The sequence below is a fragment of the Tachypleus tridentatus genome, chromosome 13 (assembly GCF_004210375.1).
Source record: "Tachypleus tridentatus isolate NWPU-2018 chromosome 13, ASM421037v1, whole genome shotgun sequence".
NCBI classification, from domain to species: Eukaryota; Metazoa; Arthropoda; class Merostomata; order Xiphosura; family Limulidae; genus Tachypleus; species Tachypleus tridentatus.
This window is the reverse complement of record NC_134837.1, coordinates 38,475,372-38,488,721: the sequence shown is the minus strand read 5'-3', so window position 1 is coordinate 38,488,721 and position 13,350 is coordinate 38,475,372. Positions and strand designations below refer to the sequence as shown.

At 33.1% G+C, this 13,350-nt stretch overlaps 1 protein-coding gene across 4 annotated transcripts in view; it reads right to left on the bottom strand.

Moving 5' to 3' along the window:
• The window catches only part of LOC143237906 (ras-specific guanine nucleotide-releasing factor 2-like), a 270,405-nt gene that overhangs the window by 97,906 nt on the left and 159,149 nt on the right, over positions 1-13,350 (bottom strand). For 2 of the 4 annotated variants that reach the window (XM_076477647.1, XM_076477648.1), the window contains exons 3-4: positions 13,012-13,207; positions 10,964-11,047 (exon numbers count right to left, since the gene is read on the bottom strand). In XM_076477647.1, coding sequence (XP_076333762.1) covers positions 10,964-11,047; positions 13,012-13,207 — 280 coding nt within the window. The remainder of the gene's footprint in view (positions 1-10,963; positions 11,048-13,011; positions 13,208-13,350) is intronic. The other 2 variants (XM_076477649.1, XM_076477651.1) reach the window with 1 other exon arrangement.

The following is a 13,350-nucleotide window of genomic DNA, read 5'->3' as shown; positions in this document are numbered from 1 at the left end:
GACATAGGACACTTCAGTCACACATTTATTGTTTCCAGTTTATACAATTATGGAATATGGTCAGGTTTGTTTGTTTGAAATTTAGCACAACGCTACACAATGGGCAATCTGTACTCTGCTCACTACGAATATCGAAACCCGGTTTCAAGCGTTGTAAGTCCGCAAACATATCACTGTACAACTGGTGTGTTTGTGGGAGAAGGGGGGGATTTGTGGTCAGAAAATTTTATCTTAGAAAAATATTGATAAAAAAAAGATACGACAAAATTAACCAAGCAATCTGGAATAGTGTTATAATCTGGTTTATCGTGGATAATCTGTTATAAATGCATGCGCTTTAATCATTTCAACGTATTTGGTTAGATTATTTACTCATTCACATTACTAAAAAGATGCAAACAAAAAGTATTGTATACTACAATTGTGTACTGTGTATTGTGTACTACAATTGTGTACTGTGTATTGTTTACCACAATGGACTTCCATCGATTTTTTTCCTTGATTTAATATTTGTCCGTAAATTATAGTAGCCCCTACTTCAGTGACTAAATTAAACGTATTGTTTTTTCATAAAACAAATACCACTTAGTATAAAATACATCAGCCATCCTACAAGTAATGTCTAGTTTAATGTGTCATACTGAACTTTATATGGTTAACAAGTGTTAAACATTTTGAGATAAAACAAGTTGAGAAGTACGAACGAAACACAAAGAAGTTAAGAAACGAGGTCGGAATGTGTGAGATTATATTACAACACTTGGTGGTTTTTGCACAGTGCAACCTCAAATCGTTCCATCCATTCCTACCTTGGGTTTTACTTTGAACGTTAATCCAGATGTAGACTTGAATTGAGTTTTATCAGAAGCTAATCCTTTCTAAATTCTTAACGAGTTTTTAAGTTTCAAAAATCAGAAGTTTTGATACTATTCTTTTGGCCTATCCCTTACCAGTCAAATAACTATTATGTCTTCCATAAGCAAAGTATGATTGTTGGAGCATCCTGTCCCACTTCTGACATCAAACACTGTCCTTTATGATGTATGCATTTTATTAGAATTGCGTAAATTGATTATATATTTATATACTTGTTTGCTTAAAGAGAGTTAACAACAAAGAAATTTAACTCTATACATCTTTATGTACTTTAAACAATTTCCAAGTTACTAAACGCACACGAAGTAGGAATGGGCAAAGCTATAACCACACCTACTTTAAGGTTGCGTCATGTCAAAAAACCACCAAGTAACGTAATATTATCTCACCCACTCCTACTTTGTTTCCTTAATTTTTGGTACTCACATTCTTACTTTGTAAATTTGATTCTTTGGTTGGTATTAAATCGTCACAGTGACTGGGCTGTGAGTTATCCTTCTCGTAGCTTATGTTGGTGCTCAGTCTCAATAGTAACTGGGTCTATTCTTCTCGTAGGTTTTATGGTACTAATTCTCAAAAGTGATTCGGGTTTGGGTTTATTCTTCCCGTAGATTTTCTTAAAGCTAGCTCTCGATGTTTTCTATTTATTTCTGATGTCTTTGCTATGTTTTTTTCTCCCATCTAGTCAGGATGGTGCCCTCTTCTTTGGCTAGATTAATGGCTAAGGCTTGTTTCACATATCTACCATTATTGTTTCTAATCTTACATCTGTTCTTACAGTAGTGCTCTCTTCACTTGGACAAGGACTTTTCAAGGTTAAACATAATATTTTCTCCTTTTCCCTAATTTTGCTTTATTGAAAGGAATACTTTAAAAAATCGCACTGCTTCAATACAACATTAGATGTCAATAAGTCACACTTAGTTTGAAAGCAATGCAAATATAATTTACACAACTTATCATTCTTGTTTTCAGACCAACGCACTCGAGCAAAGGTATGTAAGACTTTCGAAGTGGCAGCATTTGTCCTCATGTAAGAGACTCACGTTTCAGGCACTACTGCTATGTTAGAATTGCTTTGTCCAATACATAACACTCGAGTGAAATGTACGGATCTGAAAACGTCACTTTCAAAAGTTGAATCATAGTCAAAACCTGGATGTAGAGAATATATGTAATTTAGATTTTTGTTATCCAGTTGCGAAGTCTGCAGATTGATTACGTAGCGCGTGCGTAAAAGTAATTGCACACCTGCTCGTGGTAATATGAGAGTGGGATGTTTTTTGGCAACTCACAGATCATGGTCATATTTATAAAATATGGGTACTAATGTATTGTTATCTCGTCAGTAGTGTTGCAAAATTGTTATTGTTATTCCATGGGTTATAAGTAAAACTAAGAAAACATTTTTAGCCAAATTTGCATGAGGTAAAGACAGGAAAAAGTTATGCTTTACCAACAACGTTAGTCAGCTAGACAGTCAGAGTAACAAATTTGTATTTTGTGAAATTTTTGTTTACACTCCACCGACTTTGTCAAGTACGTTGGTGACTTGTTACCTTGCATGGCTTTGTTACTACTCAACAGTGTGTTTAAAGTGCCTATAAAGTTTTTTTTTACACGCTGTTTGCAGTGTGTTTGAGATTTTAATTGGTATTGCACATATTGACATATAGCCTATTCTTATTATAATAGCTACCACACGTATGATTATAAATGCTGTATAGTTTTGCTCATCACTAATGTATCTGTCTAAAAGAGATATTACTTCTACAGCCAAAATTCCTATGTTAATGTACTCGTTTTATTGTTGGTGGTTTCTTAAAAAATAAAACCAATATATTAACCTTCATTTCTTTCCAGCTTCAAACAAATAAATTGACTTCATTATGTTAGTGACGGAAACCTATCCAAAATTATTCCTTGAAAAGATTCATTTTATAAGAATAACAGAAACCGAATACACAAAACAAATTTGACAAATATATAAGAACATAAAGTTTAAACTCTTAGTTATCTCCGACGAATAGGATCCTATCATTAAAATATCGTTACAATGTTGAAAGTGAAATCAGTTTATTAAAAATCAACTTGTAACCGGATGATAAACCTAAAACCTGAGTAAAACTGATATCTGTACATTAATTCTATTGCTGGTTTTTTCTACACCAAGAAATCAAATTCTTCATACTTTATTTATAAAAAGTTGAAAACAAAAGTGGACTTTTCTTAAATTACGAAAATAAATATTTTATCTGTCAACATATCATTATTTATACAAAACCTAGTATGGTTGCACTTCTGAAATCTCACGAACCCTGGAATTAGCATAGAACTAGAAAAGCTGACGTGGTAAAAACTTCTGTGACACTTGTATCGTATCTCGACAACAAAATGACAGAAGACACCCACATAATTTGACAGCGTATTTTATATTCCGGCATCGGTTGTTCTTGATGTTCACTGCCTGTTTTTCTTATTTAAAAAAAACTTCCTTATATCTCAACAATAAAACCAGTCAAGCCACCCAAACGAGATTACGGTCTTTTTTAACAATGCTAGCACAGATTCCACTTGCACATGACCTCCACTGCCTGAGTTTTTAAAAATAAAACTACTTCTATCTATTGTAGTTAAACTACTGACTCAAACGAATCCTTTATGATACACTAGGACCACAAAAACCCATCTCTTGTAGCAGCATCAGAACCTGCCTCAAGTGTAGCTTCATTGGACATATATTCAGACAAAAAGGAAAGTAATATCTTCAGATCAATTAAGTAACTTAAGTCTCACTCGCATCCCTAAATCAGTGATTTGTAAGAAATAGTAATTGAATCATCTACTTCAAAACTTCTGATGTTATTTCGAAAACGATATTGAATTAGCAGTAATTAATAAAAATATTTTTATTTTTATTCAACAAAAGTAAGTAAACTACTGAGCTAAGGTACCACTATTTTAGTACAACAAGAAATTAATGAGATCGAGAGAAATGCACAATGACAATGAAGTAGCGCCTAAGCCTCTGCGGTAATTTAAAGGCATGTCTAAAGGTTTATAATGAGAGAACTCATGTTTCGATTTAAGTTTAATTTTTGTAAGTATAGGTTGAATTTATGAAGCCAGCAACTCATATTGGAACAAAATGTGTATATTATTTATTACTCGTATTATTGACCAAATAAATGAATAAAATACAACTTGAAATAAATTGGAAATTTATTTGTTTATTGAGTGAATTTGAAATTATTAACAAAACAGCAACACAAAATTAACAGGAACTAGAGAAGTCATTATTACTACATGGAAAATAAATATTTATTTTTAAGCTCAAATCTACATAATGATTTATTTCTGCTGTGCTCACTACTGGTATCAAAACCCTGCCCTTAGAGTTATAATATGTTTTTCTTATAGCAAAGTTACATCAAGTTATCTGCTGAGCCAACTGAGGGTAATCGAACCCCTGATTGTAGCGTTATAAATCCGTAGACTAACCCTGTATTAGCGGGAAGCTTTAGTGTTATAAGAAAGATAAATGATATAGAACAGGGGCGGCCAAACCGTGACTCTTTGACATACAATGTGCGGCTCGCGGAAATATGTTGGCTGAACACCTTTTTGCAACTCAATTAATATAAAAGGTAAGTACAAAATTTTCAAGCTTTATAATTATTTACCAGGTATAAACTGAGAGTCCACTGGATTGAAACGTAAGTTTAATGTTCATGGTGAGCAAATATAGTTAATAATTTAAATTCTAATTTTAATGCTATAATTGAGTCAGGGATTAAAAAAATTTCAGATCGGTAAGGATTACAGAGGAATTGTGCTGAAGAATCAGTAATCATACAAGCCAGTGCTGACAATGTTAGTTTTAGTGGGTGTGGCTTGCGATAGAGTGATTGTGGCGTGTGTGGCTGTGTTGCGGGCAGTGAAGTTAGCGGAGTGTTAGTGTGATATTGGGCGCTGTAGAGTTCAGTTGCGTTGCGTGTGTTGGAGCTTACTGTCTCTTTTCACTTTAATTTTTTAGAAGTGTCTGTGAAATTTTTGAGAAGGAAGATGGCATCATCAAATTCTAAGAAGTGAAAGTATGAAGATGAAAACAGAAATTTTAAGCCAGAGTGAGAAGAATATTTTGCATTCACCGTTAAAGAAGGTGAATCTTTGTGTCTTATCTGCAATGTGTTACTCAGTCATCACAAAACCAGTAACTTCAAACGCCGCTATGAAACAAGTCACAAAAACTTTTCGTGTGATTATCCACATAAATCAAAATTTCGGAAAAACAAGTTAACTGTGATAAAATTATCACTTAAGAGCCAGTTGACACTGTTGACAACGTTCAGTAAGGAAGTTGATACAACGACTGAAGCTAGTTTTCTTATATCATGGAATATTGCTCGTTCTAAACGCCCATATTCAAATGGTGAATTTGTTAAGAAAAATGTATCTGAATTTGTTGCAATGTTAGATCCAAATAACACAAAACTTCAGCGACTAATAGCACAAACCCCAGCTTCACGCCACACTACAGAGAAACGTATCTCTCAGATCAGTGCTGATGTTGCAAGCAAAATGCAAAATGATTCATAGTATTCCCTTCCATTCAGCTTAGCCCTTGACGAATCTGCAGACATTAAAGAGAACCCACAACTGGCCGTATTTGTTCGTTATGTTTCTTCTGATGTAACTGTTGAAGAAGAAACGTTGGGCTTAGTGGCACTAAAAGAAACAACTTGTGGTGTTGACATTAAAAATGCACTTGACAGAGCCTTAACGAATGCTGATATTCCACTGGAGAAACTCGTCAGTGTTGCAGCTGATGGAGCACCTACAATGGTGAGGAAAAATGCAGGATTAATTGCACTCATGTAAAGTGATTCCAGCTTCCCAGAGTATCTCCCTGTTCATTGCATTATTCATCGTGAACACCTGGCAGCCAGATACTTGAAGTATGAAGATGTTATCAAATTTATTCTTGAAATTGTCAATTTCATACGCTTAAATGAGAAGACCCAACGACAGTTCAAACATTTTGTTGAAGAACTGGAGCCTGAAGATAAACCCAGTGACGTCTCTTTCTACTGTATTGTGAGATGGCTGTGAATCAGCAATGTATTAAATATATTTGTGGATCTTTGGAGTTAATTATTACTTTTCTTGAAAAAAGAAAATATTCTATCCTCAACTGGGAAATGATGATTGGATGCAAGACCTAATGTACCTTACTGATACAATGAATCACCTACAAACTCTCAACTTGGTACTCCATGAGAAGGATAAGATTGTTTCTGATCTTACTCAGACAGTTTTCAGCTTTCAGAATAAAATAAGGCTTTTTCAAAGAGACATATTGTGAAGGAACTTCAGTTACTTTCCCTATCTCAAAAAGAGAGTAAATACATTCCCTGATATTGAAACAAAAGACCACAAACTGAAAGAATACAAAGACAAATTACAAGGACTGCTTGATAATTTCCTATACATGTTTTAGGACTTGCAGAATCTGAAGCCCTGTTTCGCCTTTCTTGTAAATCTATTAATGGTTGATGTGATCAATGATGGTTGTCCAATTCTCGAACCTCTGGTTACAGAATCATCTGCTGTGGAAATGGAACTAATAGAACTACAGAAGGACCTGGGTCTAAAGATGATCCATAAATTCCATTCTACAACTGAGTTCTGGAAGCAAGTTCCAGAAATAAAATATTCTGAAGTGAAGAAAACCAGTGTACGACTATGTCAATTTTCAGAACAATATACTGCTGTGAATAACTGTACTCTGTAATGAAGTTTGTGAAGTCGAAGCATCGTGCAATCCTTACAAATCAACACCTGACGGAGCTAATTCGTACAGCCTTGACAACATATCAGCCGGAATTTCAACGACTCACAAACAAAATGGAAACTCACAAGACCTCTACTAGCAGTAACTATCCTGATAATTGTATCAATGTCTGTTTGTGTCAGTATTATGATAAGACTAAAATTTTGTAAGGTGGTATCTGATTAAAATATCTCTAATTTTATTGTTTTACATATTTTCCTCCATGTTTTGACCAGATATTTACTAAGACAAATAAATATCATTAAAAATATCCGTTTTTGCCCCTTTTACTTTTATTTTCGGCAGTCTCATTTAATGTTAATAAAATGTAAATTTGCATATTTTTCTTAGATGTTTTCGCAGTTCATTACCGCATTAAATACGCTCAATATAGTTAAAACAATAATTACCAAGGATTTTGAAAACATTTGGTATATATATGTGTGTACTTTGTGATTATTGAAACTAAAACAAATTAACAGTTTAAAAATTACATACATGAATAAATATTATTACGTACATGTATTTCTTAATATTTATATAAAATTTATGTAACACAATGTGCATGTAACAATATACACGTGTGTGTAATATTTGTTCATGCCTTGTGGCTCTCAAACATCTGAAGTTTATCCATGTAACCTAACATTAAGCAAGTTTGGCCACTCCTGATACAGGAAAAAACGAAGTGTTCTTAAAGTCCAACTCCTAAAAAAAGAAGAAAAAATATCTATACGAAACAAAACAACATATTTTAGCTTCGGTTAGAGGTTTTATTTCATGCGTCAGGTGCTCTAGTCTGAAGAAAGTAACTTGGTCTTGGATTTTATGTTTTAGTATGTGGGAAGAGCTCGTAAAGCGTACCATGAACGACAAGACTAAAGCCGAAACTAATCCACCTGGGTAAAATCTCAGGGAAGGTTTTATGGTGATGAAAAAAACAAACGATTACTTGAGAAAACAGTTGATTCGTGTAATCGTATAAGGTTTTCAAATTATTTACAAAAACAAACAATTCTGTCTTCAGAAAAATTGTGGAAAAAAAAAACTCATTCAAAAACTTTAATATCCAAGTACACTCTTTCAACCAACCGAGCATAGCAATGACAAATGAGTGATTTTACAAGTTATTTGAGTTATTAATATAGCCTTGTGTTCGAGAAACAGTTTATTCTAATTTGAATGAAGTATAATGTAAGTCCGATATAAAAGATCTTATAAGAGCAAGAACCATCTAATTAAACCAACTGAATCCGACGCAACTAAATAATGTAGGGCAAATATTGAGAACATAATTAAAGAAGCGAATAAAAATTAAGTTTAATATAAGGAAAAATATATCATTAAGACGACTGGTATGGGCATTAAAAATGTAATTAAAATAAAGTCACCATATATACGATAGAAAACTTTACAAAAAAAAAAGTTCCATGTGACATACTGTCTCTTTTGTAAATGATGTGCTATCATGTGACTGCACATTCTTTTACGATATCTATTGTAATACGTTTGCTCGAATGATAACAATTTTAGACCATTCAGCTTAAAAAAAGAACTTTCCGCAAACACTCCTCTATACCTGGACGTAGGCTATCAAACATATTTAAACCAACCAAAGGCATAATGAGACAGGTCTATCTTCATTACAATGACTCTAAAGTATTGTTTTTTCTACCAATGTATTTGTTTCTACATTGTTTACCTTTCTCAAAATACCAATGTATGTTTCTATACTGTTTACCGTTTTCAGTATACCAATGTATTTGTTTTTACACTGTGTACCGATACCAATGTATTTGTTTTTACACTGTTTACCGATACCAATGTATTTGTTTCTACATTGTTTACTATTCTCAGAATACCACTGCATTAGTTTCTACACTGTTTACCGTTCTCAGTATACCACTGCATTTGTTTCTACACTGTTTACTGTTCTCAGTATACCAATGTATTTGTTTCAACACTATTTACCATTCTCAGTATACCAATGTATTTTTTTTACACTGTATACCATTCTCAGTATACCAATGTATTTGTTTCTACACTGTTATCCGTTCTCAGTATACCAATGTATTTGTATCTACACTGTTTACCATTCTCAGCATACCAATGTATTTGTTTCTACACTGTTTACTGTTCTCAGTTTACCAATGTATTTGTTTTTACACTGTTTACCATTCTCAGTATACCAATACATTTGTTTCTACACTGTTTACCGTTCTCAGTATACCAATGTATTTGTTTCTACACTGTTATCCGTTCTCAGTATACCAATGTATTTGTATCTACACTGTTTACCATTCTCAGCATACCAATGTATTTGTTTCTACACTGTTATCCGTTCTCAGTATACCAATGCATTTGTTTCTACACTGTTTACCGTTCTCAGTATACCAATGTATTTGTTCTTACATTGTTTACTGTTCTCAGTATACCAATGTATTTGTCTCCACATTGTTTAACATTCTCAATATAGTAGTGTCTTTCCTCAGTAATATTATGATAAGCTCCTCAGCTATAAGACTATCCGTGGCTGATTGCACTACCGAATATCTAGAATTCATCGTGAATTAGATATAAAGGTGCTGAATTCTTTGACGATGCGCCTCACGTGTTTTGCGAAACATCGCTGTATTAGCACGTATATAACGTTTATATAAAATTGCGCTTAACCATTTATATAAATATTAAAGAAACCTGATTAACTTGGTAAAACTCATACTAATACAATTACTAAGATTGAAGTAGTTCAAATAATGCGTTTCAAATAAATTTAATATTAATAACAACAAGTCACCTTGGTTCAGTGGAGATCAATAGATAACTGGTCCGAATGTGGCTCTGTGGTTAGGATGCTGGACCACTGACCTGCAGGTCTACCATTATACTCCCATAGTCGAAAACAAACAAAAAAACCCGCATAGACAAGCATTGCTTTCCGCCCTTTGGAGTTGTATGTGTGTTATAAGAGTAACTATATACTCCTACTATTCGATTAAAAGTTGGTAGTAAGTGCTAATGACTGTCAGCCTTCCCTCTAGTCAATTAGTTATAAATCAAAGAAGAATAAAGCAGATCACATTTGATAAATGTTCAATAAATATCTGAAAATAAACCAATTAAAAACATACAACAAACGATAAACTATAAATGTGTGAATTTTAGGCCTGACTGTAGATTCCTGTACCTGTTTCAAGTTCAACGAATCGTAAAACCATTTTTTACTTACTGACTCGAATGTAATATTTTAAAGTTTTTGGGTAAACATTAGATATGGTAAATAAATATATTAAACTGGTATTACTATCTCTTTGTGTTCGACCTGTGGTCGAAGATTAAGCCAACTAAAGGTCAAAAGGCAAATAGCTGATAAGTTAGGGAAATAAGACGTTTCGATTCTTCTTAGATACGTACACTTATTCTCATTCTTTTGAAAGATAGAAATTAGTATTGAAGAAAACTTTACGAAACTACTCAGAATTATTGGATTTAATTTTATAGCATACACACTTGGTAATTAAATACTGACACATTTTTTTTCTGGTATCATAGCACTAGGTGGGATATGATTAACAGTTCTTCTTCACAAACGTTATGTATGTAATATGCCTAACTTGAAAATATCCGGTCAAGCAATCATACCATGGAAGTAAATTAGATTTTAGAATCTTCCAAAGCTACTACAATTTCTTTTTAACACGACAGACAAATAAAGAGGTCTACGTTTACAAGCTCTCATTTTACCCCTGAAATGACACAATTATATTGATTTATTGTCGTCACATCTATTAAAAGCGATGGCATTTCCCTACAGTGATATTTGATAACCCAATTACTGCACTAAAGAAAGGAAAAAAGTTGTACTTTTTAGTCTAATGAAGACAAATTAGTTAAGTTGGTGGCTGTACCGAGGAAAATGATAAACAGCAGCGAAAAAACAATATACTAACTAATAACAAGTAGTGCATTAGGTTTTAAAGCCTCAAAATATTATAAATAACTAACAACATCCAAAAATGGTTTTGAACAAACCGTGATTCTCTTTGTTATTTTAAAGTAAATCTCTCTGCACGTTTCTGAATAGTTAACATATTCTAACAATGAAATTGGAAAATTAATACGGGAGACTTAGACATGAACACTTTGGAGGTTAAACACAGTCGACAGTTTCGTAGCTGCTCATTAGCTACAAAGACAGCAAAGTATTTATTATTTATTATATTAAGTATTTATAGAATGCTAAGAGAACATTACCTTTTTAATTTTCTTTATTTCATCACTCTCTTCTTCCTCTGAGCTGTTAGGCGTCAGATGCCACTCTCTCTTTAGCGCACCCAACTGGAAAAAATGTGTACTTTATTCATTTTTGTAATAAAGAAGATTTACGATTACTCTTTTCTTGTGTATATATATATATATGTATATACACTTTCTAATTTACAATGTTTACTCGTTAACGAATTCACCGAAAGGATTTACTATCAATCACGGAAATATAAGCTTACTTTATGTCACACTTGTTTGCTTCGTAAATTTGGATTTTAAATATAACAGATTGTGTGGAATGGATTTCTGTTCTTAGCATAATAAATAGCCTCCATGTTGAAAATTTTAATAAAGATATATGTAAGTTTGATTATTGTATTAAATATTAGAGATTAAAATACAGATTTCAAATTACATTATTGGTTATTTTGTGGACACCTGTTCAGTCTTCATGCCATGTTCGAAGCATGAAGTAGAATGAAATAATAGAGGTAATATATTCTTTGCATATAAACCGTATTACCATGAAAACGGAGTTTTTAAATAATGTTGATGATATAATAACCATTCCATTACTTTATTTGGACGCCAATTAATATGACAGATTTTGGCACAATCAGTAATATATTAACTAAACATACCAGTTAATTTAACGTTTGTATTATTTGCCTCCAAAGCAAACATTCTTTATGAACATGAAAAATATCATTTTGACTTTATACAAAAATTGTTCGTACAACGCTTCAGATTCTGACTTTATACTGAAAATGTTCGTACAACGCTCCAGATTTTGACTTTATACTCAAAATATTCGTATAATGTTTCAGATTCTGACTTTATACTGGAATTGTTTGTATAACGTTTCAGATTCTAACTATGTACTGAAATTGTTTGCACAACGCTTCAGATTCCGACTTTATATTGAAAATGTTCATACAACGTTTCAGATTCTGACTTTATACTGAAATTGTTCGTACAATGTTTCTAAATTTTGTCCTACGCTCTGTCCATACTTCTTTGATATAATGTATCTAGGTTAAAGCGTACGTTACTCTGTGTGAATGAATGATTACATGAAAATAAATTAGCATTGCTTCGTTTGTTTGTGTTTTTAATAAAGCTACACGAGGACTATCTGCTCCAGCAGTCCCTACTTTAGAAATGCAAGGCTAAAGAGAAGCCAGCTAGCCATCACCACCCACCGCCAACTCTTTTACCAAAAAATAGTGAATCCCATCACTTAATAAAGCCCCCACGAATGAAGAAGCGAACATGCAAAGGTATTCAGATATAAAACCTCTTAAATTTAAATATACTTCTCAGAAAATATCAGGTTCTTTCAAAGCATACATTACGACTTACAGTAGCGTATACAAAAAAGTACATTAGTCCTGTGTGTCAGGACACAATATGGACACGCAAAAAATCGCAAAAGTTTTGAACGAACGTTTTACAACTACAAATATAATAAATAAAAGAAATATCTGGAATAATTACATTCTGTTTCACTGACCTGATACCAAAGTTCAGCGTTGCAGTTACTCTAAGTCATTCAGTTTAAAAAATATTGTTATTGATGTCAGCCAAGTTAAGTCAGGTCGATAGGATTAGATGGTATGAAACATTTACCTAATGCAGTTTTGTTTTTGGCGAAACATATCATTCACGATTTCACGAAATATTGTTTAAAATGTTTGTTTGTCTTTGAATTTCCCGCAAAGCTACACGAGGGCTACCTGCGCTAGCCGTTCCTAATTTAACAGTGTAAGACTAAAGGGAAGGCAACTAGTCATTACCACCCACCGTCAACTCTTGGGCTACTCTTTTACCAACGAATAGTGGGATTGATGGTAACATTATAACACCCCCACGTTTGAAAGGGCGAGCATGTTTGGTGTGATGGAAATTCGAACCCGTGACCCTCGGATTACGAGTCAAGCGTCTTAACCACCTGGCCATGCTGGACCCGTTTAAATTATCCTGAAACAAATATAATTCACATATAAAACATATGAATGTAATACAGTAGAACTAACTTTTAAGTCACGCCATCCGCATCCAGTGCTCTTCAGGGATTTACCCACCTCAGCTCGTAGTTTTTTAATCTCACAGGTCAGTTCTTCACACTGCTGTGTATACTGCCACTTTGCAGTTTTTTCACTTTCAACAATCTGGACTAGATGAAGGTGTTTTTGTTCCAGCTCCTCTTTTTGTAGCAACATTTTGCTGAAACTAGTGAATAACATAAAAAATTAGTAACTAAGTAATCTACGGTTCAGTAAGTAACAAAATCCTTATCTTAGAAAATACAATTTTCTTATGTGTAATTTCAAATTATTCTAAAAAAAACAAACTAAATGGGATTATAGAAAAAC